This window comes from Coturnix japonica, chromosome 1, assembly GCF_001577835.2.
Source record: "Coturnix japonica isolate 7356 chromosome 1, Coturnix japonica 2.1, whole genome shotgun sequence".
In the NCBI taxonomy this organism is placed as follows: Eukaryota; Metazoa; Chordata; class Aves; order Galliformes; family Phasianidae; genus Coturnix; species Coturnix japonica.
The window spans coordinates 35,148,809-35,176,364 of NC_029516.1; the positions used below are offsets into that span (position 1 = coordinate 35,148,809).

The 27,556-nt window shown below is 36.2% G+C and overlaps 1 protein-coding gene across 14 annotated transcripts in view; it reads left to right on the top strand.

The window, feature by feature from the left end:
• NAV3 (neuron navigator 3) overlaps positions 1-27,556 on the top strand; it is a 492,511-nt gene that overhangs the window by 323,721 nt on the left and 141,234 nt on the right. For all 14 annotated transcript variants that reach the window (XM_015857110.2, XM_032443702.1, XM_015857027.2 and 11 more), the window contains 2 exons: positions 19,802-19,874; positions 23,600-23,774. In XM_015857110.2, coding sequence (XP_015712596.1) covers positions 19,802-19,874; positions 23,600-23,774 — 248 coding nt within the window. The remainder of the gene's footprint in view (positions 1-19,801; positions 19,875-23,599; positions 23,775-27,556) is intronic.

The following is a 27,556-nucleotide window of genomic DNA, read 5'->3' on the forward strand; positions in this document are numbered from 1 at the left end:
AGGTTATTTTTATTTGTATGAGAACATTCAGATTTGGAATAGAGTAAGACCCTCTTTCCAGTGACAGTATGCCCGTATTCTAGTTTATTGTAATTCAGTGAAGTGGAAATGCTAAGTCACAGCTTGAACCAGTGATTGAACACCTGGTGGGAAGGCAGGGCTAACCCAGGGGAGCTCAGATGCACCTCAGTGACCAGAAGTGCTGGAGCCAGGACCCAAACCTCATTTAAGGGTTGGCAGTGGAGGTAAGGGTATCCTGCTGGAGATCCCTATGCGCCTGAGGCTTTCCCAGGGTAAGCTAATTATTTTCCTTTGTTTCTGTGCCTACACCTGTTGCATTTGAGCGAGTCTGTACTTGTTGAAGCATAGAACTTGGCTATTATGCTGTCATTGCTGGAATTTCCATGGTATTACAGCATTACATTTAGCTCATTAGCTATTTGGCTTGACCACATTGGGAACATGCATACTTTTGTTTGCTTGGGAAGCTTTTCCATGTACAACATTAAAAACAGCATCGAGGGACTTCTGCTTCTGCACAAATCACGCATACAGACGTAAAAATGTTGATCATCATAATTTCTTCTCCTGTCAGTCAACTTCCTGGTAACACGGATCAGATGCCTTATCTTCTGTCTTTTTGTGTACAGCTAACACGAGAATTTCCTTATCATTTCAGAGTTCCCTTCTGCTCTGTAAGTCTCCTGACACTTCATTCTGGGACTTCTACTGTTTGGATGTAGGCCTTAATAATTTGAGTTTCTGTTGTGGGATTTCAGAGGTGAATGGCAGTTGCTCAGTTCATAGTGCTGGTGCAGTATTTCTATATTTTGTGATAAACATAGCACGTCAGGATGCTGAAAACCCTGGAAATGAGGATATGCAACCTTATCTCCAGCTGTGTCAAGGGTGACAGCCATAGCTTTAGGGCTGTCTGCTATCTAAGTGCATGAGTTCATCGCAGCCTGGAAGCCTGCAGTAGCAAGCTGTCCTTATGTGTCACATCAGGGCTGCTTATTCTCTCCGGTTCTTTAACAAAGAAAACTGTATTGTACAGTACCACTGTAACTGAGGAGAGCCATCACCTGTGCAGTGGTTCGCTGGCTAAATACTCTGAAATATGGTACATAGCCATTTTGGTCTCCTTATTACTGTCTGATCTTTCAGATATTTCTTTGACTGGTAAAATTCATTGTAGCAAAGAGTAACATCATTGCTGACTATGGTGTTAGCAATATGTGTGTTCCAGATCAGGTATTTGAAACTATATATGAGTGGAATATGTATATGAATATATATAAAGGAATAACTTAATCCTAGTAAATTTGGTGGTTCTTAATGTTTTCATTTGCTTCCATCTACAAGGATTCTGGAGCCCTAATTCTGTCTTTGCAGTACTTCATTCACTTTCTTCTGTTGAGTGAAGAAAGGCCTGGATTTTTTTCGCCAGCACTTTCTGTTTGCTTCTGTAATATTGCTACCCTCCCCACTTTCACCCGCCACGTTTTCTATAAAGGACCTGGCTGTAAGAAGAGTAATCATGATTGTGTTATGACTGGATCTGTCTCTCTTGGGCTTCCTTTGTCTTAGAGATCTTTTATTTTCAGAGTAGACTCTGTTGTGCTGTAATTAAAAGTCCGCATTTAACTTATGTTTCTGTTATTTCATTTGGAGTTTGGTCAATTTTTGTTGTTCAAAGGGCTTAACATCGTTCTTGATAACTGCCCTGTCTATAACCTCACATGGCCTCAAACTGGGATGATACTTAGAGGAGTGTTTTATGAGAGCATTTTGCACTCACAGCTGAACCTGTCCTTGTGCACAGTTCTTCCATGGTCTTTGTAAGCAGTGGCTGGAGTATCAAGCTCTCCATTCCCTAGCAAGAATTTGTCATGACAAGGCAGCTTATCCATCCTTTGGCCTTCTCCTACCACGTTTTTAGTTATGGCTTAATCCTTCACTGATTGTATCCTGCTCTTATGGTTTGGCACATAATAGCCTCATGCTGTTCTTTTTAGACACTGTGAGTTTAAAATCCATTGGTGCAACACTGTTTGCAAATACTTCTGCCAGTCTACTCTTATTCGTTGTAACAGTGACAGTTGTGCACTGAAGCATGCAAGACTTGCTCAGGTCTATTATCTAATCACAATCTAAGCAGATGCTTATGGAAGAAATGACACTTTGCAGTGTGACACGTTTTCAGACTTCCCACTTTCTGATGATAGTTTCAAGTAGACCATTTTTGACTTAACTATGAATGCTTCCTAAGATTCCTCACTAGGTTTGGTTTGCTTTTAGCCTGCATCATCCCTGTGGTTCCAAGGGATGTATCCAAGGCTGCTACAGCCAGGAGCCTTCTGTCCCTCTGAAGATATTTTCTTGAAAGAATCTTCTCATTTCCTAGGCATAGATGTCCCTTCTGAGAACCAACCCCATTTGCACTCCCCTCCATGAATGGCTCTGTTCTAGGGAAGAATTTCTTTAACATATTTGCCTCATCACAGTATGCGCAATATTCTGTTTAATGTGTAACAAAATGGCTTCTATGTGTGTACAATTATTATTGAGTGTTCAAACAGACTATCCCATTGAAATCTCTAGAATTTCCTTGGTTGATGATAGGAATGTAACTGCTAAGATACTTTCCATTTAGGAATACCATCTAAGTTTATAGGGCTCCAAAACTTATTTCTGCTGTCTGAGAACAGTGGTGGTGACAGTGACATGAAATACAAGCCACATTCTGGATAGCCATGCACAGCTGACACACCACAGAATGAAGAGCATCTCAATCTGCTCATCTGCCTCCATCAGTGGATTACAAAAAGTGAACTGTGTATGGAGCTGAATATTGGTTTCAATGCATTGGAAATGATGGTGGCAACATTGGAATATCACATAGTTTGTGTCAGGTACATTCCATGTATGCTCACAAGGGAACAGAGGAAAGAACACTGTATGCATACTGTGTGTATGTATTCAGTTTGTCTGGAACTATTGAACCAATGCATGGCTGAAAGTGGCAGTTTCCTGAATCGCTTCATTACCAGTGTTGTGGAGTCAGAACTACAGGTCAGAGTCAAAATGGCAGTCCATTAAGTAGTGACATGTGAATTCCCATTGAAGAACAAGTTCAAGATGTAGTCCTGAGCAGGTGAAGTGATGTGTGCTCTGTCTTTTGGGATACGTAAGGAGTGAACTTTCTGGATTTCCTGGAAACTGAACAGACCATCAACTGACCGCTACATCATGACACTGCCTAAACTAAAGGTTCAAACTTCCAGAGTCAAGTCAGATACAAAGACAACCTTTCTCTTGTGACACAGTAACACCTAGCCTCATACCAGCTTGAAAGCTGTGGCTCGCGTTGCCAATCTTGGCTGAGCAGTCCTATTACATCCACCCTAGAGCCTGGTGGAGTCACCTTCTGACTTTCATTTATTCAGAATAATGAAAAATAGACTGCACAGGCAACATTTTCCTAGCAGCTATGCTATCTTAGGAGCTGTGAAACAGTGGCTCACCTCCAATTGGTGCAGATTTTTATGAATGGGGTATATAGGCTCCTCTGTCACTGGTGAAAATTGGCTGATGTTGGGGACGATGTTGAAAGAAAAAAAAAAAAAAGTGTGGAATTTGCTCTATCAAATAGTGTTATTGGACTCTTTGTTATAGTTTCCAAGGAAGTAAATAGGAGGCATTGCTTTTTGGGGTGACTTACATAGATGGTGTGGGAGCTGCACAGATAAACAGAGTAAGCTGGTTTTTATCATGAGAGAGAGAGAGAGAGGAAGCTAAGGAAAGAAAACTTCATCAATCTTGCTTAAGTATGTTACAGTCATGGAAAGAGGAGGAGAAATCAAGCAAATAATTTGTTTTTTACATGATTTGATTCTGGTTTGGCTTTTCATTAGACCTCTTTATTCTGCACTGAAACAAGCATTTCTCTTTACATCCAGAGAAGATCTGAGAACATTAAAAGGACCACAGATTTTATGACAATCCCTCTTCACAGAACAGCTCAGAGTTACTCACTCGCATCAGTCAGTGAACTGGATATTTCCCTGAGTCGTCTGCATTTGACTTTCTGAAGTCATAAAAGAAAATGCCACAGAAACACATCTTGGTTCTTATTTTACTGTACTGGAAGACGTACATTATTCATTAAAAATAAATCACATGCAGTTATTAGTCGTCTTGTTTAGGCTTACAAATTCCTTGTCCTATTAATGAGTGGAGTCACATGAGTGTAAGTCATCTAGATGTTAATGAAATAATCGTGTCATGAGAATTACTTATATTGTGATGGTATCAGTCTCCATTAAACCTACTGAGAAGTTCATCTAGGGTTAGGTTTGCTTGCTGAAGGTTGCTTGGTTAGAGGCTAGGATTAGATTTATGTGCATTTTGCTTCTGTAGGCTAAGATTGCTGAAAACAAAAAGATCTATTTCTTCCTTAAAACCAACAAACAAAAATGCCTTCAAAACCTTTCCTCCAAGCAATCTCTTGAACTCCCCTGCCTGTAATGTATGTCTGGAATACACCAGCACCTCCATGACATTAAGGAATACCCATTTTCACCCCATTTGGGTGAAATTGGCACCTATTGGTTCTAGTTATATGCTTTCCCAGGATAACAGCAACAGGATTACTGTAAATATGTGTGCTTCGTGGTGGTGTATTTTTATCTTCTTCTATAGGGAGAATATGCTATAAATACTAGGAATGTCTAGAATGTTTACTGGTTTTAAAAATAGAGAAGTGCATGATATTTAGCTGAACAGCAAAAATGCATATTTAAGCCTTACAAGAAAATAAACTATCTCTGAAGTAGTTTTCCTTTACAGCACATCCAAACAAGACTTTCTGGTAATTTTGAGGTTTTGTCAGCTTTCTAGATTTTTATCGAGCACTTGATTATTTTGGAAATGTGGTAAAGTGCCAGTTCTGTTATGATTATAGTTGAGGACTTCCTTCTATTTAAAGACTTTGTGACTATTCTGTTTACAGTAATTCTACTTAAATTGTCTTATACTCTTTTATTATCTATGCATGTCTGTGAGATTTAGATTTCTTCAGAATGGTAAACTTTTCACAGAAGAGTCTTCTTAACTGTAAAGAAGAACCCCAAGATTCTTCACAGATCTTTCTACAAAGGTAACTTGCCATCACCTGTCATGGCATCACAGAATGATTGAGGTTGGCCATGACCTCTGAAGGTTGTCTGGTCCAGCAGCTTCTCAAATAAGGACACCTAGAGCAGAATGTGCAGGACCACATCCAGATGGCATCAGTAGTAGATTCTGTAGCTTCAGTAACATGCAAGATTCTCAAGAAATTATATAGATGTATGTTTTGGTGTGTAGTGCATATGGAACATCCATACGAAGTATTTTGTATAGTTTTGATAAAACTCTGTTTTTATTCTCTTGAAGTTTATTGAAAGGCATTAAAGCTGTTCTCCCTGCCTCTCTCTGATGAATGTAGGATTGTGGGACCTTTGTCATTATGTGAGTTTTATATTTTCTGCACATCTATACAAATCAGATACATGTTCTTCTCTAGAGTTGCCAGAGCTACTTTCTCTGCTCCGAAGAGAACAGGTTTTGTATTGTGAATTTGGCTGCAGGAGAGGACAGTCAAATACACTTATCTTCTCACATGTACTTAAAATTACTGTAAACTCTATCCAACAAATTATCAAGCTTTTGGAGTTTTTATGTGGTATGTGATGCCAGGATAACCATGCTGAATCGTCTTGTTTAAACTATTTTCAAAACTTGGCACTATACCGAGTGGAAAAAAGGAGAATAAAGTACCACAGAATTTCCTAACAAAGTAGCGTGTTAATTACAAACCAACATGATAACAAAAAACATCCCACCCTGTAACTGTAATTGTCAAACTCATACAAAAAGGCCTGGTAGCGTCCCTCTGCTCTCCTGTTGGAGATGGAAATACAGACCTTCAGGCTAAAGTTTTTTCAGCAATACTGCACTACTTTCAGAACAGAAAATGATTGTAGTGTTAGAAAATCAGGGGAAGGAACAGAAAGTAGGTGTATAATTAAACTAATATGATCAGCCCAGATGTATTTTCTCATTCTGCCTCTGATCCTTGCTTAAGAAGAGCTATCTACATCTGCTGTAGCTAAGTGGTAGCCTGTTTCATGGAAAGAATGCCCAATCTTGACTTTCTTTTATTTTCCAAGTGTCTTTTGCAGAGTCAGCATATTGGAGCCCATTGACTTTTATGTGTACTAACCCAACTTACCTTGCTCTTTGATTAGATAGCAATTACATCCACAGGTGTAAGCCCAGCCCTATTTGAACCCTGTTGTAAATCCTATCAACTGAAATCCTTTTTCCGAGTTGTCTATTGCTATTAATATTCACTGTTGCTTCTAAGCCCTGGTGTATCGGGTCAATATTCATTCTCTGAGAGTGCCACTGTGAGAGGTGTGTTAGGTAGAACAACTAGCCCTGGCTAATTTCCTGTCTCTATTCCTCTTGTTTTTCCCAGATACCTACAGTTACTTTATTAGGGAAATTAGAGGACACTTTGCATGCTTCTTCAGCATATAATTTCATGCACTGCTGTGTCACCATTATTTCCACATAATGAAACATATTCTTTCTCCTATATTCTTATACAAAGCCATGGGACTGGGTTGTAATAAGCATATTTCTTTCATTGTACTTAATGCTCTACCAACTATCTCTGATCACTGACTGTCATGAGCCTGGAGATGTGATCAGTCTGGAATTACTTGAGATATAGCATCAGGAATCTGAAACTGTTAGTGAACATCTTGCTGATATTGAACTGCACTTCAGTTCTGACATTAACTCTCAATACAAACCCTATTAGAGCTTATGACCGTATAACAGGCAGTACTGTTAAGGTACACAAAGGTAAGCTGGCTTAAGCTAACAGTAGAACAGGCAAGATATGACAAAGGCTGCTTATTTCAACAGCATTAGCTAATCCCTTTTCATGTAAAGACCCTTTATCAGGTTAATTAAAATATTAACACAATCTTCTTTCTTTTTTAATGTAAACTCTGCTTAAATCCACTTTGACCTGAAACTTAATACACAAATAGTTAGAATACAGTATAACATTTTTGTTTCAGTATAAATAAGTAGTACAAGTACAGTAATCTGTTTGGCAGCTTTCTGATGTGTAGGAATTATTTAAAGCACTCCCAGTCTGAGGAATCTGCTGACCATATGATCAACAGATGATCTTAGGGCATAAATCAGAACATGACTTTTTTTTTTTCTTTTTCTTTTTTTTAAGTTGAACTTATTTTAAGCTGTCCTGGTGTTGGGATGTGAATTAGTCCAGGCAGGGTACAGTTTCAGAGTCAAAGATAGATTTTATTTTATTTTATTTTATTTTATTTTATTTTATTTTATTTTATTTTATTTTATTTTATTTTATTTTATTTATTTTTTGTTAAGACTTGATCAGTTTGTGAGGTTGAATACAATTAAAAGTAACTTCTGCTTTTTGAAGAGCTGATCTCAAGTCAGTGTATCTGTTTGTGTATGCGGTTCTTAACAGTTCTTTCTGGTGGCATCCTGGCTAAAACCTGTGAAGTCCATGAAGTTGAATCTGAGAGGTCTTTCTAAAATATGTGTTCATGTTTTAGATGTTAGCTTTTAGCCATCTTTAATTCTATTATAATTATTAATAATATGAATATGCTTTGTTTAGGCTTGTGCTGCTGGCTAATTAGAACCTTGTTTGAATTATTCATACTTGTTTTTTCTGAGTTTATCTGGAATGACAGCGGGGAGTATACCATCAACATTTCTCTCTAGGGAAAAAAATACTGAGACCTATTTGCATGTGAAATAAATAATAGCTCACAAAGTTAGGAAACTACACTTCTGTACGCATAGGTTGCTCCCAGTCTTATGTTATTTTTGGCTTGTCATTCACAGACTTGCTCAGTAATTCCTCCCAATAATGACTTTAAGTTACTTTTGTGGTTTTATTTTTTATTTTATTTTATTTATTTATTTATTTGTAGAAGCTTTCACTTAGTTTATAGACTGATCAGCAACACCAGTTCACAGCAAACATATGTGCCACGGTGTCTTCACAGTTCTTGTATATAGCAGGCCTCTGATAGGATTTCTTAGCATAAACAGTCTTGAAAGATTGATAATGCTACATTTTATATGTTAACATATTTGAAGACATGTGGGCCCTCCAAATCCCAGGAAATGCTTGTTTTTCAGATAGTATTGACTGTGTTTTATAACTTGGAAACACTTGGATAATTATTTATAACACTGCTTCCTCCAACACTTCACCTTCATTGGCTACAACTGGGTGTGAAGTCACAAGCAATGTCTGCTCAGGCCTTTTACAGGCTCAAATATTTCTGCTGTTTCTATTATAGCTTTGATTAAGAATACAAGAAAAATCCTTGTCCTACTGAATGTAAGAGTGGATATCCCATTGCCTTAGAGGTGCTTACATTCTCCTTGACTGATATGCCAAACACAAGATCTTGTGCAGAATTTGGAAAATACTTCCCAGCTGTATGATCATATACCGAGAGATAGATAATTAAGCAGCTATGTGTATGAGTATATTAATATATATATTCGGCCCTAATATTTTATTTTATATTATGCCAAACAGGCATAATATCAAGGGAATAAAGTACAATGCACAGGTGCACTAGTCTACTAGTCAGAGTGAAAGCCTGAGTCCTTCATAAGATTTTTTCAACCACATAAACTATACAGTTAAAAAAACAACATAGTTTTTAATGATTTCTTGTGTATTTAGAATGTATTTTATAACATGTGATATTAATTTATCTTTGGCTTTTTTCTTTCTTTTGAGATTTTTACCTTAGGATTTAGACTAAACGTAACGGAAAATCAGTGGTGTGTTATATTGTTTCCTGCATGGTTCCCCAGGGACTTTTGGTTCCTGTAGGAAGACCAGCCATATAACTTCAGACCTACAGAATCCTCTAGTCCGTGCTTTCAGAGGTCTTTATTAACAAATATTTGTATCACTATTATTTTGATTAGCTTAACCTTCTGTAAATATTTTTACAGGGTAATATTAAAAGTACATCTAAGAAAAAAAACAGAATGTTTATAAAATCAAAAGACCAGAAGGTACCCAATTGTTGGAGCCTTTCCTTCACATGCTGTAGCACTGTAGCTTCTTCTGTAGTCAAGAGTGAAGTGTAGTTAGAAAGCATGAAGTCAACAGGATGAACTCCATTTGCAAAACTCAAAAGACATATTGAAATGCCCCGTAGTTTATACATTTACTTATCTTTGACAGAGTTCATTCCTTCACTGTCAGTAACTGCCTTTACTTGTAAAAGCTGCTTTTTTGATGAGCTAAATGAAGTTGCTATATACTAAATAGTGGTGAAGGAGAGAACTGGAATGCTTTCAGAGGTTTAATTAAACATAGTAAATGAATTCTCTGTTGTAGAATCTCTTTTGAACTAATGGAGAGAAACTACTCTGTTTTAGAGAAGTGTGCACTTTCACACTGCCCTCTAATTTTCTGAAGCTGCCACGCTCCATAAATATTTAGACATTGGCACCTTGCTGACTCAGAAGCACTGCATAAATGAAAAAGAAGTTGTAGACAGGCTTGTTAGAGTGATAGTTTGCTTTAAAAATCATCATGATGTTTGAACAGAGTCCTCTTTATCATGATGTTAAAAAATGTCCTCCCAGGGTAGCATTTATCTTCAGATTCGTGTTCTTAGTTCGTGTACAGGGATCTTTCATGGTGCTCGTGGCCACGTGTCCGTGGAGGTCAGAGCACAAAGATACGGTGTTTCTTTGAGACCTTAGAAGAGAATGTTGTGCCTAGTCTTTTCATTGATACCGGCTGCTGTGGAATCATGTTTTAGGTTTCTAAGAAATTTGTACAAGATGATGAAATACTCTGTCATGGCTTTCTGAATCCAGAGCCAGGAGCTTAATTCAGGGCCAAGTCCAGCACTGTATTCCAACCAAAAATCCAACACTTTCCACTCACTGTGTCTCTTGTAGCAGCACAAAATCACTTTGTGCAGGATTGCTGGGTTTTGTATTTTACAGTGTCTGCTGTAGCGGCTATTGCAGAGACTATAGTAGAGCAAATGTAGGATAAAAGAAAGAGGAAAGGGTAAGAAAGAAAGATAAGGAAAGCAAGAATGTACCATTGCAGATAAGCAGAGGAGAATTCTGTATTGTCTTAATTGTTTGGGGAGTTTGTAGGTTTGTGTGTGTTTGTTTTAATGTAATAATGGTGAACAGCTGTTCATAATCCTGTTTGGACATCTTAAAATTTAAATAAACGCTTTATTAGAATCATAGAGAATTGAGTATTTACTGCTGATATATACTAGCACAAGAAATGGCAAACAACTTGCATTTGATATTACCTCTCATTCACTCCAAGCTTTCAAAGCATCAGATTTGGGGCAATATAAAATATCTGGAACACCAGCTGTCACTTTGATATTCCAGACAGTATTGACAGCAATATATACTAAGAAGAATCCATTTCCCATTTTTGTATTTTCTTAAAATCAATACACACCCCAGCTTATACTCTGACCTTTATAATGACCTCATACATTCTTTTATCAGCAGGTCAGTACATATGTCTGTTGAATTCTCCAAGTATTTGGGACATTAATTTCCTTTACATTTCTGACTTTACTGTTCATGTTTCGTGTCTGGAGTGCATGCTAGAAGAATTTGGTGTACGTGTTCCATCATACTTGTTAAAATAAAGGAAGTGGAAGGTATTTCAGTTTTAAATAACACCATTGTCCTTTTCTCAAAAATAAACAAAAAAACCCCTAATAATTAAATAACTTCAGCATCATTTCCTAAAAATTTTTGCCTGGGAGGCCTTTTACATACCAGTAGTTATTATTCTCTAAGGTAAAATTCTCCCCAAATGCCTCCAGCAAATCACTTTTTAATTTGCTTATGTGGTCAATGCTGTGTTTGGAGCAGTTTTTTTGATTGTTCCTACATAGATCACTGATAGTTATTTTCTTTAAATGTTCCATAATCTTTTTCTTTATTGAAAGTAATGAGTAATTCATTAGATAACAAGCTGAATCTGTGTACGTGTCAGTGGATTTTGCTTAACACTCTGAAACATACAGCAGTTTCCACAGGAAAATGGAATGTCCTTTGCATCTGGGTGAGGTAGCTGGCCACGTGCAACAGCAAGTCAGCAGAACACACTTAATATCTCCCAGCAGGACTACTAACACCTGTTTCACCAGGGTGGGTTTTTTAATTTACACCACACACTGAAATTTAACATTGTCTTCCAGTACAGTAACAGAAATGTCTTGCAATGAACTGTCACCTTAGAAGCTCATGGGAAATTAACTATCAGAACAAGAAATAATGCAATTTATAAGTTTCTCTTCTTTTTTGCTGGAGAGCTGACTTATCTCTCAATTTCCACTAGTTTCAGTTTTCCTAATTTCATTTTAGTTCTGCCTCATGCTGAACCAAGAATTCATGGCAAATTTCTCCCACTATCAGTAGTTGCAGGTCAAAAGAGCAGTGCCACATTTAGCCTTCCCTACTTGCAGCTTGTGCAAAGACTAATAAATCTTGAAATTAAAGATGTTTTTTAGTAGAGTCAGTGTCAGTTTTGTGTTACTCTGGGCTGTGTTTCTTCTGATACCTTTTTCTTCAGGGTTTGAAAAGAGGAGGGCTGCTTCGATAGCAATGCCTCCTATGTTATGTTGGCCCATAACGTCATAGGTGGATGTTGGTGGTATGGCAATAGAGGTGGAACCTGCCCATAAATATTCTGTTACATGTTGTTGCTGTGTGGCAGGTGGCAGCAGAGGGGCAGTCTGACAAAATGGCATCTGACATGGAAGTGCATGTGAAGCAGTGGTGTGACACTGGATGTTTCAGGACACCAAACAGTGGATGTGAGCACAGTGAGGCTGTAGGTGGTGCATTTCAGCAGTGGTGAGGGTGCTAAAAGCACACCATGCAGGCTCCTGTTCATTGCTAATAAAAATGCACAGCTAATGGCGGTGACTATATTGAAAAATAGCAATTTTTTTAGCTAGCTGAGAATTTGCTCTATCAAATAGTGTTGTTGTACTCCTTTTGTCCGTTGTAGTTTCCACAATAATAAATAGGAGGCGTTGCTTTCAGAGTTTCCTATGTGTGTGCTTGTATTTCTGCTTTTCTCGTGTAGTAGTAGTGAAAATAATGATTTTCTTAATAGTACGTGCAGTTACTTTACAGGAAATCTTGATGGAAGCATGAAGCTTTGACAGTTTCTTTCAAAAGTCATAATCTTTTAGCATGAATGTGTGTTATTTTTTCTTCTGGTACTTAAAGGAGCTTATAAAGAGGTGAGAGACCAGCATCTTACAGTCTGATAATGATAAGGCAAAGGGAGTTATTTTAAATTAAGAAGGGAGATTTAGGTTAAATGTTAGGAAAAAATTGTTTAAGAATGATGAGGCATTGGCAGAGGCTGCCCATAGAAGCTGCGGGCCCCATCCCTGGAGGTGTTCAAGGCCAGGTTGGATGGGGCGCTAATATAGTGGGTGGCAGCCCTGCCCACAGCAGGGGGTTGGAACTGGATGATCCTTAAGATCCCTTCCAACTCAAGCCATTCTATGAATATGTTAACACATATGGCATAGAAGGTGTTTCTTCTGATGACTTAGGTTACTGATTGGTACTTTAAGAATAATTACAATATATCTTATGATACGTCAAAAAAGTATGTATTATCTTCTTCATAGATCAGTGAATTTTCTCCTGCAAAATAGACACAGTGCAAAGTTATTAGGGAATTTTTATATCTTAATTGTATTGTATTACCCTTTAAAAACTTCTAAAGGGGTGTGCAGAACTTCAGGTGTGTCAAACATCTGTTTTCACATGAAGAAAAATATGGGGCTCTCAATGATAAATATTGTTATAGAATGGTTTGGGTTGGAAGGGACCTAAAGATCATCTGGTTCTAAGCCCCTGCCATGGGCAGGAACACCCCCCCACTCGATCAGGTTGCTCAGGGCCCCATTTAGAATGGCCTTGAATGCCTCCAGGGATGGGGCATTCCACAGCTTCTCTGGGCAGCCTATTCAAGAGCCTCATCACCCTATTATTTTTTGTGATTATTTAAGAATTATATCCCAGAACTGTTGGGAATGAGGCACTTGAAGAATGGATAGGCAGATCAATAAAGACATTGAACAGGATAATTCACTTTGCTATACCAGTTTTAATCTGGAATGATACTAAACCTCCTCAGGATAAACCAGCTGTTTGCAATGGGCATTTGGCACCCTCAACTTTACATAATCATAGTATATGCAAATACATGCAGTGAAAGCATGATGCTAATTAGAATAGCATGTAATGTTTTCAGTTATCATTTGTTTGAAATGCAGGAAGTACTTAAGTTATTATGGTTTAATTTTTTTGGTGAGGAAAATATTTGATCTTTGTCCATTTTGTACACAGCAAAACAGCTGAATGCCCACCTGCCTGGTTTATGAAGTCTAGTTCTTTTAAGAAAGCTTAGAGATAGAACTGAAGATAAAAATATGTCAGTATAAAACTTCAAATATTTTCTCTTTGTATCTCTGCTGTAGGTTAGCCCTGTACTTTAAGGAGAGACAGAACAGGAACACAAAGTAGTAAAACCAGCTGGTTTTAAAATAATAATAATAATAGTAATAATAATAATGAAGGAGTAAAGTTACAAGACAAACTGAAAATCTAGGTGTTGCCTGCACCACAACTGAATTGTCAGCAAGTTGGACCATGTACAGCATATGAGTCAACTAAGAACAGAAAGTGAAATAAACTCGTCCTTCTCAGTCTCTGAGAACAGCTTTAGGTGCAGCAGGTCATACAAGGTTATAAATTTGACCCTATAAAAGATCTTTTAGGTGCTGGAGTTTTTTATTTAATTGTTTTTCTCTTTACTTTTCATTTTTACTGCATATCTGTGAGAGTATACGTGACCAGTTCTCATTCTGCACCACATTATGTGAGCAGTGATGTCAGTCTAGACCATGTTTACCTTAAAATATTTTTCAGTGTCCTCCAGAGCATTCCATATAACCAAAAGTCTTCATGGACCATTTCATACTTTCCCTGGTTCAAGTGTAGACCAAAAATGCTTTTATCTATGCATGGACATGTCTTAGTTGCTTGCTTGAACCTCTGCTCTCTGTACAACTCACAACTAAGACCAGCAGGGGGTTGGAACTTCATGATCCTTGAGGTCCCTTCCAACCCAGGTTATTCTGTGATTCTCAGTATTGGTATCAATATTGATAAAATCAGTAATAAAGAAAAAAAAGGAAAATACCTTTCCCCACAGTTTCTGTGCTCTAGAAGGTGAGTATACATGAGGCTCTCTGGGGTTCTGTGACAGTTTCCATGACCATCCATGATAGTCTGGATAGTTTTTATAGAAAGTATAAGATAGATAGTATGGAATAATGTGCTTGCTTACAAGAAGTACTGTTTTATTTCTGTGTCCATAATAATAGAGAGACTTAGTAGTGTGTAGGTAAAAAAAAACCAGTGTTAACAATGCATCCTGTTCTCGAGGGTGACAAATCCTGCTAGAAGCAGGCAAATGACAACTCATATCTGTGTCTATAGGATCTTCTAAACTGTACTGTCATAAAGTTAAAAAGAATTAGTCAAACCAAGATATTTTTCAGAGCTTCTTACAAATGCAGGAAAACATCCTGCTGTATTAGTCATCGTTACTTGTCTTCTGAGTATCCCACAATTAAATTGATGCTGGAAGTGAAGAAAGTGTTTTCTGCCAGACAAAAGAGATGAAAGCTACTCTTGGTAACAGCAAAAATAATTATAATAAATAGACATGTTCTATATGTTGAGTCACTGGTGAGCACAATCCCACAAATGATCTCTTCCTGTAAGTCTGCTGACTGCTGGGTATTAAGGGCTACTGTTCATCTACACGCAAGTCCCAAAGTCTGGTTTAGTGATTTATTTCTATCAGTAAAATTTGAAACAGCCACAAGTAAAAAACAGATTACCAAAGACTATAGTATGTAATAGATTACAGAAGATTTGAGACGTGTCTTCTTTATATGCCATATAATGTAATAATAGTGTGCAACTGTGCTATTGTTGCTTATTTGTACATAATCATTTAAAAAGTAATCCTTTAAAATGTGGGTGTAGAAATATCTTGGGAAACAGTAGTATTTATGGTGTAAGTATTTCACATGAATTTTTTTCATAATGCTGGGTCTGTGAACAATATTTAAAGGATTTGATTTACAAAAGTAGTTAAATACTGTATAAGCATTACACAGTAGCCTAAATTTAATTAGCATCAAATGTATTATATCTAGTTGATGATGCTCCAAAATCTTGATTCCTAAATTATTATCCTCTTAGCATGGTCCGCACCCATGAAGTTGAAGCTACCTTTCAGAACAGGGCAAATTATTCTTCAGCTTTGATAAGGAAGTGATTATGCAATCAGATATGATAGTTTTGTTGGCCTCTGAAAAGCAATCTCATGTAGTACTGATTGACTTTTGGTATGGTTAATTAACTAAGTAGGTGGACAAAACTACATGTAGTACCAGGGAAGGGATACTACATCACTACTTTACTTAATCTGTTTTAATATTTTAACATTTTTGATGTGGCAAATCTGTTGCTCATATCTTCCAGTCCTTTAAGTTGTTATTATAAAATAAGAGACTAGGTATTATTATAAAATAAGAGACTTGGAACAAAAAATGTTTTGGATTGATAGTGAAGAACTGTTCAGCAACAGCCCAATCTTGGCAGTATTTAGCTGTACAAGCAAATTTGTTCTTCTGATTTACTTTCTGTCTCTTGATACATAGAATTTTGAATGTGTTTAACCTGAATTCTGTAGTGGGATGATGTGGGACCTACACGATAATTCTGATGATGCTGTTTGTGCTAATGGGGAACATCATCTCTGTTTAAAATGGGTGCTGTTTGAAAGCAAAATTCATTACAAAATTGTGAGCATACATCATGAAATTTGTCTGGCATCTATGTGAGGAGTAACAAAGCAACATTCATAGTCATTGATGTATTAGCAGGTAGACTTCTATATGTGCAGTGTTAGCACTATGAAGAATTTATCCCAGCTTACAATAATGCCACCACTAACTACTTAAATAAACACAGGCCTTGGGGATTCATACCACTCTTGATTGAAACAGTATTGACTGGAAGCTGCTTGAAATCTCTTGGAGCTTTTGTGATTGAAAAATTACTCTCATCTGTGGGTAAGTTTGAATAAAAAGTGTTTGGTATTTCTAGGGTTTGAGTTCAAAGAATAACTGTGGTTTGCCAAAGCAAGAAGTAGGTAATTAAAGCAGCATTTATAGACATACTGAAAGCTTCAAAATGGGACAATGTTAAGGCTAACTTCTACTAGAAAGCTTCTTCTGGAAAGGAAAGAAAGCGAAAATAATCCAGAAGTCTATTAATGGATGTTTCACTGAATCTAACAGATTCTGACAGTTGTATAGTAACTGCAGTTATTATCAGAAAACTGACTGCAAGAGTTGTGTTCTGACATTTTCTGTGTACTGGACTGTGAACTGCCACGCCAGACTTGCTCTATTCAGAAGCCAAAATAAGACTTCATTATAAGGCCAATACTGCAACCACAGTCAATTGTCTGAAAGTTGGCCTCTGCTATTACTTCATACGGCACCACCAAGAGGAATGATTTTGGATTCAGGGTTTCTATTAGAGTTCTCTGGGTGAACTATGAAGCAAAACAGAATTTGCTTTGTAGTTTGCAGTATGTTGAGTCATCAATGCTAATAATAATGACTACATTTGTCTGAAGGTTTAAGAGATGTGACTTCAAAGACACATACAGTAAATGTAGATATGTGAAGTAACCAGGAGACATTCCTATTGGGTATTTTTCATCCTATGTGTATGGAAAGGTTTTAGCTTTCTATTTACTAAATATTCAGTATTACAGATAGATATTGAGATGTTTTCATAATACTAGTTCTATGCATAATATTATGTACTAGGGTACATAAACGTGTACTATTGTAATGTATACTATATGTAATTTACTGTAGTAAATAGTAAATTAGGGTTTGTTTATAGTTATAGTCTCCTGAAGTACAACATGCCAATTATGAAAAATGTTAGTTATGTTAGCAGGTCTGCTAGGAAATACTGGTTTGGTTGTTTGGATGTGGGCACTACTGACTCCAGTCTCATTTTTATTTATTTTTTTCTCTCATTTGATCCCCAGTTTTAAGTGGTAGAGCTAAATTTCCCATCTTTGAAGTAGTTCATTTTGCATTATGGTTGATTTGGAAGTTCAAAGAGACAGTTATAGAGCTTATATCCAAAGAAATCTTCACTTCTGTTAAATTCTTCAGGACAGGAAGATTTCCATTCAAATTGTTTTCTTGTGTAGTTGATGTTTTCTAAAGGTCAAGCATAGCTATTCTCATCATGTGTATTATTTTCATGACTGATCCATGGGTGCAGTTGGAGGTCAGGGCTGAGCGAGCTCATTTTCTTGCCATTGCTGTCAGGAGTGGCTTAATCTCCCTGTCCCTCCTCCTCATCTGCCCTGTCCTCCCCAAACTATGCCTTACTCAGGCTTGGACGCACCCTTTCCTCCTGTGATGCCTGTGCTCATCAGTCTGCATGGGAAACTGGAGTGACTAAAATATGATTGCTTTGTTTGCTGGGTGAGTTTTGTGTGCTAAGCAAGCTCCTGGTGTGCTCAGAGAATCGTGGAAGATCAGACGAGGTGGCAGCAGCAGGGCCCTACACCTGGGAGGAGAAGGAGGTGAGGAAGAAGCCGATCTTCCTATTTTTGATGCAGCCTACTTTCAACTCCCTTAGCTGTATCACATCATTGCCCTTTATGAAATGACCTAGTTTGTTTATCTATTGGATGGACTATTTGTTTATTTTTTTTTCTTGATGTGAAACTACATAAACATTTAAGAAAATCACAGAGTTAATGCCTGAGCATTTGCATTTACATTTCTTGACCAGAACTGGAATAATCCCACTGATTTTTATGATTGTTATTGCACTATCCCAGCTGTCCAAATAGGTGAATGCTGCCAAACTGATTGAAGAAAGTTTTATGGTGAACCCCATCTTAAGAGTAGCTTTAATTAGAGTTAGCAGCAGAGTTGTGTTTATTATTCTTCATTGGTCTAGGAGAGAGATTGCTTATTTCCTATAAATGGTAGTATGTCAGTAGAAATAGTTAACTCAGTGTAAGAAAATAGTTTTTAAAGATATGGTTACTAATGTTTTGGAATTTGTTGTGCTTAACAAGCACATATCTAAGAGCTTTGCAGATGCTTGTGTTTATAAGTAGTATCTGTGGGTCAGGAAAGTCTATGTAAACTCATAACATATATTTCAAGGATCACTGTTAAAAATAATATTTCTATTCCTTTTATCTAATGTTATTTGCTGAGAATAAGCGTAGAAATGCAATCATAGAAAAATAGCCATAATAAAAGACCTTACCCTCAGGTTAGGAAAGATACTGTTGACAATCAAGTAATTTTATTCAGGGAATGAATTTAGCCCTCATGATATGAGGGCTGAAAACTGATGATAATGAGCCATTGTAAAATGTGTGAGCATTAAAACAAAAGTAACAGCATAGACTGGATCTACTACGGGTGTATGGGTGTGGTGCTTGGTGCTTGTTTCTTTTCATATTCCCCAATGACAATAGGTATCTTAATTATACTGTTAAACTTATTTCTGTGATCCCAATGATGTAAAATCTTTCAGCCTAACAAATATAGTTTTAAATCAAGTCTGTGTCAGGCACTTGACAGAGGACACCGTTCCACGTACCATTATTTTGAGTAGATAAGAATGCACTGAGTCATACAAAGTTAGTAGTTGAGAGGTGTTACCTTTATACCAGGTATTTGCTTCATACATCCTGAAGGGGTGTGGGAAACCAGTCAGAGATGGTTATTCAAACGTATCTTTTGGAACATTCTGCTCCCTAATCTGCGAAATGTAGAAAGCTGAAAAGAGTTGATGCTGTGACTAGTCATAGAGACAGAAGTTTGATCCTCTTCTTGGTCTACATTTAGGCTGTTTTCTTCTTTCCTTAAGCAGTCTGTGGCAACTGTAAAATTAATCTAAACCATCAGTTTAAGTCAGCAATATGTCTTTTAGTAAGCAAGCACCTTTCAGAGACACACAATCTTTAAATAAATAAAATTATTTAGAATGGTATTTAGAGCGAAAAGGAAAATAAAACATTGCTCTGACATAATGTTCATGAAATTCTACGCCATCCCAGGGAAATACCTTTATTAAAACATTTGTTGGATGCTTTTGATTTCATTTTTCAGCTAACTCACCCACTTCTCTAGACATATGTTCAGCGTCTAACCCTCTATGGATGCTTTCATTGCTGTTTGTTTGCAGTGTATCAAATCCAGTTTTATGTTAAGTAGATGGGTTGCTGATTTGCCAGCATGCCATTCTGGATCGGGCATTTATGAATTGTTTTTAAGCAGCAAAGTGGACAATGGAAGCTTTATATCAGGTCCCTAATTAGGGGTAATCATTCTTGTTAAACTTTGGTAAAGAGCTGTAGTATGCAGTGAATGTAAAGTATTCATTCCTAGGATGTTTTTTTTCTTTTTTTTTCTTTTTTTTCCCCCCCCTACACTTTAGTACATTTTGTCAGATGGTCTTATGCTGCTTGTTATTTATGTTCATATTGCAGATTGAGAATGTTGATGTCTGCCTCAGCTTTCTGGCAGCCAGAGGTGTAAATGTCCAAGGTCTTTCTGCAGAAGGTAAGAGAAATCGATCATCAGAGCAAATAACCGGATTTTATTTTCCTGAAAACTAATCTTATTAATGGAAATGATTTTTACCTCTATGCTAATATGTAGTTGTTTTGAATAGAATTCAAATAATGATAAGGAATGAGAGAAAACTTTAATTTTCCATTAATATTAAACTAAGAAAGTTAGTATATTTGCAAAACTTAAGGCAACCATTATTAACCTTTCCATTTTACTGCCACAATGTCAGATAGGTACAGCTTTCCCCAAGTATGCATTTTGTCTTGTTCATATGTGGGTTTCAAAACAACAAACATAGATGTATGAGAATCTTTCTCAGATAAATAAACCCAGGGAAGACTGTTTAAGGGCATTTATTATCAGTAATATCATTGTCATGATGCATCTGAAACATATTACATGACTGTGTTGTGCTGTATCACATGAAAGAGAGAATGGTCTTGCTGCTTATATTATATCTCTTTTTATTGTCTTAATTGAGTTAGCGCCTGATGCAGTTATGAGTAATCAATATATCAAATCAAGTACCAATTGTCTTAAAATGTAATATTTGGTAAATTAATGTAGAATTAACTCAAGTGATTATTTTATTTTGTAGTGTAATAAAATGTATACAAACATTTGTCTTGCAGGGGATTAAATAGTTTTGCAGAGTTCTGTGCCTTTAAACTCTGTGGCAGCTGAAGCCAATATGTATTACCAAGTCACAATCCTATACATTTATTTTGCATGTGGTAAAAGTGAGAGACGGGGGATATTTTTTTTCTTCTAAGAGATACCAATTTCCATTTACTTTTACAAGATAATGTGGAGAAAAATGTTGAATTCTAGCTATTGTTGACTTTAAAATTAACTCATCACTGTTATCTTTTACCATCCCCACCTTCCCAGTGCCTCTGGCGGAAGCATAACACAGCCATAATGTGTACAGTCTTTTTTCTTTAATTGTTTAATTATGGAAAACTTCGTAACTAATAGAAAGGAACCTCTATAGATGATGAAGATATGTCAGGGCATGAGAATACTGACTATGTACCTGCTGCCATTCATCTCAAAGTCATTTACGACTCATTTTTTCAGTGAAGCTTATTTTTACTTGTATACGAAATAAGAATCAGATATAGGAATAGCATGAATTTATTTCACAACAATACTCTTCATTGTTTGATACCATGGCACAAAGCAACACTCTCTCTGTACTTCATTGTAATCAAAATTGAAGTGTATTCTGTAATACACGCCTTTATGAGTACCTTTGCTTTGGAAAATCACTTGTAAAAATGTTAGATTCAATGATTTGGCATTAAGTGCAAATGGTACTAATAGCAATAATCTCATGCAGTTTTTAAAGACTATTTTTAAAAACTTCTATTAAGACAGAATTTCAACACTGAGTTCTGAAGTAATATTCAAACTAATTTTGCTGTTAGTCAGTTGGTATTGGCTCTGGAGTAGATCTTCCTGTATCTGATGTTACTGCAAACTGATAGAGAAACACAACTCCCTTAAACGTACAGTTTTTAACATGTACTATTTTGAACACTGCAGTTTCCTGGAGAAGAAGGAATTGAGAAAAACTGTTGTTTTTATCATTAAGTTATCAGGTTATCATCTTCATGGTGGTTTTTTCATTGTATTTGTGTTTAAAATCCATGAAATTCACAGAATTCACTGCTTCTTCTAATAGGCTTTGGTAAAGAAACATGTTAATGTACTTTTTCAACAATTGCACAAACAGAAAACTGAAATCTCATAACCAAGTTCCCACCTCATTTAAACACTTGAGCAAGGAATTCTAGAACTAAAGTTGTTTTTATGTTTTGATGCCAAAATTTCTACTGGAAAGCCCAAGTGATAAATAATAAACCAATTTTATCATCATCATCATCATCATAGTATCATAGCCTTGTGCGGGTTGGAAGGGACCTTAGAGATCATCGAGTCCAACCCCCGGGATTCGAGCCTCTGTGTAGCAGAGCAGCACTTCTACCACTTGCACCACAGGGGGGATTCGAACTCCGAACAATTTTATCGAAGAAAAGTAGTTCCTTTCCTCTTCCTTGTAGTACATATGATAATTTTCTGGATGTCTGTGTTATAAAACACAGTATTAGATATTAGTATTAGATAAAAGTATTAGTATTAGTATTAGTATTATAAGTATTAGATAAAAATATATGGACGTTTAATGAACAAGGGATTACTTCCCTGAGCATTACGTGACGCAAAATGACAAGAATAAATAAGTTAATATCTGGAACAGAACTAGAGAAGCTTGAAGAATGGTAGTTACATGTTTTGGTTTTCCTTTTTCTTTTTTAAGATAAATAAAAGCTTTCTTGATCTTCCTTGGTGATGATCTTCCTTGACAGCAGTATAACTGCAAAAGTCAGTATTCCTTAAACAGCTTCCTTATTCTGAGAAAGTTCTGCATGCTGCTGATCTCATGAGGAATCAGCAATCCTACTGCATCTTCATAGGGAACAAGAGCTAGTATAGATACATAGAACAAATTTCCATTTTGCAGAGTACATTAGGATGTTCAGAATTATTTGCTCTTGCTGAACAGAGAGAGAGCCTAAGGGCTCTAATGCTTGATGGCCTGTTCATATATGCACCAGCATTTCACCTGTGGAAAGGAAATGAATATGATTTAAAGAACATTACTATTACAGCGTTTGTTTATAAACTGTTTTAAACAATTATTAGGAAAGGCTATGTAGCACATAAAACTCATTCTTCGTATTTGCAGGGAAGACAAAAAGACTGAAATGCTGCACGTTAGGTTACAAGGCCATTGGCCTAATGAAAACCTTACACAAGAAGCCCAGTGCCAAAGAAAATTAATAATGAAGTTATGAACAGACCTAAGTGCTGCAGATAATTTCATTAAGGCCCCCTGAGGCTTCTTTTTTGACATGGAGATCCTTTATGAGCAAAGAATAACATTAGCCTTTTAAAACCCTCATCTCAGGCTGTGCGTAGACAAAGGAGTGGGAGACTTAAGGACTCTCCCCTGAAAAAAAAATTCATATAGAAAACTATTTTAGCCACAAGTGAAAGCAGTAGTTTTGATGTTTTTGTTAATCAGTACAAGCAGTGTTGAATAGAAAGTTACAAAATCACAGAACTGGAAATTCAAAGATATAATCACAAATCTTATGGTCACCTCTTTTCATTGGTATTTTCCATTAATCAGCTTCTCTTGTCTTCCTTCCTAATTCTTGTGAATGCATATGCACTCATCCACTAGATTGCTGACATCTCCATTGTTTACTGCCACTGGGCAGAGAATTTGCCCAAGAAGCCAGAAGAGAAATGAAGATTTTACTAGCTGTTCTTGCCTCTCAGCTTCACAAGAATTCCTGTACTGAGTTGAGGCTGGGTTCTGTGTTTATTTTCAAATATATATATTGTTTAATGTTAGCTTTACTCTTCTTTATGACCATGCACGTGTGCTTCGTCATGAGGACATTACAGAGATGTGTTTCTTGCAATAACAGCACATAAATAAGCAAAGACTATGATATACAATAAATTAACAATGACACCTGGCATGTCTCTCATAGTAGAGAGAAATGCAGAAGCGTATTCATATGTATAGGTTTGTTTATATGGATGTTAGAGCATAAAAAGTCTTCAAAATTGAAAGTCTAAAACCACTGTGTTTTCACTTCTTTTTCTTTTTTTCTTTTTTTTCTTTTTAAATATAGAAATAAGGAATGGAAATTTGAAAGCCATTTTAGGGCTGTTTTTCAGTTTGTCTCGATACAAACAGCAGCAACATCATCAGCAACAGTACTACCAGTCTTTGGTGGAGCTACAACAGCAAGTACCTTCGTCTCCAGCAGAAATCAGCCAGTCCAAAACACAAGATATGCAGTCGAGGTAGGTTAAAAAGTTAATTTTCTTATGTGTAAGAGCATTTTATTTGCGTGTTCAAAAAGGAGCTTTTGTGGAAAAATAGGTCACTTACAAGAAACTTGTGTTGTATTTTATTTATTATTATTATCATTGTATAAATGTAAGGATGCAATAATTATCTTGTTTGTTTGATACTAAGCTCATATTTCTTGATGATAAAGCCAGAGTGTGAATCTCCCCACTTAAACTGAGCAGTCCTTTACTCAATAAGAGATTGTTAGTACACACTCATGTTTCCCTCTTATGACCAGTTGCACATCTAAATAGGTAATTTCAAATGCTTGGGAAAATGCACAGGGAAAAGGTACAATGATAGTTCCGTTTGTTCTAAACTCTTTTTGTTCCCACGCATTCTCTTTTTGAGTACCTGTTTCGTTACCTTTTGAATGGAAATGATCTTAATCTGTTTTTTCTTTTAAGGGGTCAAGTTAAGTTTTAGTTAGGAAAAGCAAAAAAATTGGTGGCATCTTTAATGGTTGAATTATATTCCTCTCAGATTGAAGCTGCACAAATATTTGGAGAATGTGGTTTCCTAATTGCCATGACAAAAGAATCAGCTTTAAACAAGTATCTATTTAAATCAAAAGAGCATTAGCAAGATATGGTGTACTGAGGAAGGAAAAAAAACACATAAGACTATAAATGAATCGTTAATGAAAAGTTTTAATGTTGCTCTGATGGCTTTAATACTTGTTTCATTAATTTTCTTGTTTGAAAGATTTTGTGTGCTTTGTGAACAATTGTCTAGAATGTGATAAAACAGTGATTAAAGTATGAGAATGAAGTAGTTAAATTTTGGTTCTTGAGTCTGCTTGCATCTAAAATACTTTTTCATGTTTATGATAAACAGACTTATTCTTCAGTTGGAAAAACCTTTTGTACTCCAAAATAACAGAAAACTTTGCCTTGAGACTGAGAACGTTGCAAAAATAAATCTATAGGAGAACATTGCCGATGGCATTTTAAGTATCTCATCTGATGAAAAACTTAGGGTCCGCTTGCATTTGCCTTAGACGTTATAACATGGAATGAATTTTTTCCTGCTTCTGAAAATTAATCTCTTTGAATGTGGGTTGTTTGGGTTTTTTTGTTTGTTTGTTTTTGTTTTTTGTTGTTTTGTTTTGTTTTTCTGTGAAGTTTTTTATTAGCATGTAATCTAAGGAATTATGGCATCATTCTGGAACAATCTGAGCACTCTGAACATTTTCTGAGGTTCATGTTCTTGCTTTATCCAGGGTGTTTAAGAACTGCATAGGAGAACATCATACCTTGTTATTCAAAAAGTTGATATTTTTCTAATATAACAAAGATATTTTGAACAGAGGTCTAGAAGTATTCATCGCTTTGATCTGTTACCCTGTTCTCCTACGATGTAGGTGTTCCTTTGTGCATCACCACTATTGTAAGGAATTCTGTTTGTCCAAAAAAGCTTGGAGAAAACCAGTTGTTTATCATTTGGAAGACAATTAGGACACTACTTTGTCTGCTCAGGAATGGTCAGCGCTGAGGGGATGAATTTATATAAAGCTTTCCTTTCATTATAATCTCACAGGATCTCGTGGTCCTTCAGTGCCTATTTCTGCTCTTTCCTTTGCTATGTTTAAACATATATCGTTATGAAGAAAGGCAGTCTTTCTGCATCCAGAATCTCAGCTTTCTTGACTTCATTAATTGGCATTCTAGGCTGATTTAACTGTTTCTACTTTCATCAATGCCTATTAGACTTCCTTCTTTAATGCTGGGAGTCTAAGATTGTCTCATTTATATGTCTGTACATGTTATTTATAGGTATTAATATTTCAACTAATAACTTTCTTTGTAAGAAAGTACACCAAGATCAATAATGTCTTTCTTATTTCCTACGTGTAAACTAAAAGCAAGAATTTGTTTGCTTTCACATATACATATTTTGAGTATTTCTCACTGCAAAATTCTGTACTGTCGGAACATAACTCTCTCTCTCCCCATACTTATCCATAAAGGCTTTAAAGATTTATTCTAACAGATCTATTTGAAAAATATGATTTCCACATATATATACATATGCAAATATCTGTTGATTTGAACTGCTTGCGGGAGACATAACAACACTTCTTTACACAGCAGTCATTTTACTTAACTCAACTTGTTATTTTTTCCATCAGAAAAAAGAAAAAAATTGCTAAAAAAACTTTTTATTTTGAGATGGTAATGAATAGGAAGGTTCCATTCAGAAGGAAGCCAAAATATGAAATTAATAAGACTCCCTTGATGGTATTAATCTTGCCTCTTGCTACATTTTGTAGTCTGAAATATGGACAAGTAGCTTACATGACTCCCAAGATTAATTTCTGTGATATAATTTCTTTCAAGGCAATTCTGTCTCAACGTTAATTACAGAAGATCTTTACATGTCCCTTCCAAATCAAAATATTGTACAATTCTATGACTGATTAACAGAGCAGGAGTTTCTAATGTAGAAAGTCTTTATGAACTGATAGTTGATAGTAATCTTTAATGCAATTTATTATACTAATTTATCACTGAGCAGTGAGACACTTTCTTTACTAAGTCTGTTGCAGTTCTGAACGTATCCTTAAAAAATCTACTTGCACCTGGGCGTAGATGGCTACACAGCACGCTTTAGGCGCTGCCTCTTTTATTTTAACTGAAAAATCCCATACACCTACAGTGTTAGACAAACAAAATCTTTTTGAAGGATTATATACATTGCAGTGTGCTTGGTTTGTATCTGCTTGTATGCGTGTACACAAATAAACAAAGACAAAATGCGTACACTGAAAAAGGCAGATGCAATTTACAAGCATTTTCTTTAAAAAAAGTTGAGTAATCACATCTCACATTGTTATTTAAGTCTTTGAAACATGCCTTTATAGTTGCAGTTAATTTAGGCTAGATGGTTTTCCATGCAGACTTTTCTGTGGCAGACTCCTAGCAAATGTGTCTACAGTTGATCAGTGTGGCAACAGTTTGGCATCCCCAGCCATATGTAATCTATCCCTAACCAAACCCAAGATATTGAAAACTGTACACAGAAGGACAGCAAGATTCTGAATGTGGAAGGGTATCATTTATGGTGAGTGGAATTTCATTTCAAAGAATATGCTTTACTTATGGTAAATTGTAACTTGTACCTCTAAGTATAAAATCTCTTAAAATCATTTAGCAATTAATGGAAAAGTCTGCGGTAAATAATAAATGGTAATTCAAGGAAGAGAACAGTTGTAGATGGGATTTCTGATTTCTTTTAATCCTAAAATTTCCTCCATTCTTTTATGACTAACTGGGAACTGAATATATCAAAATCTGGGGTAGACGCTTCACTGTTAAGTTATGACTGTTGTTGCTTAGAGATTTGGTTAAAAAATACAGTGCTGGTGGCCTTATTTATATCTGTCAGTGCAGATACATGACAACAATGGTTACATTATATTTTTATGCTTCACTTTGCTGGTGGATTCCATTATCACAGCAATACATCTAAACTTTCTGCAGTGATGATCTTTCAGCCACCCAGATACTAAGAGAAAACACATGTGGATGAAAGAAGTTCTGTCTCATTTATGGATTAGGCAGTAACTGGTTTCAGTAAGCTGTCAGCAAAATTCCAGAAGATGGACAAACTATTTTATCACGTACAGGAATGATGAACACAGCTTGAGGTCCATATGGATTTTGTTAGATTTGTTATATTAAAAGAGCACCCTGGTTTTCCTAGGCGCATAAACAAAGTTAGGTAGCTGATT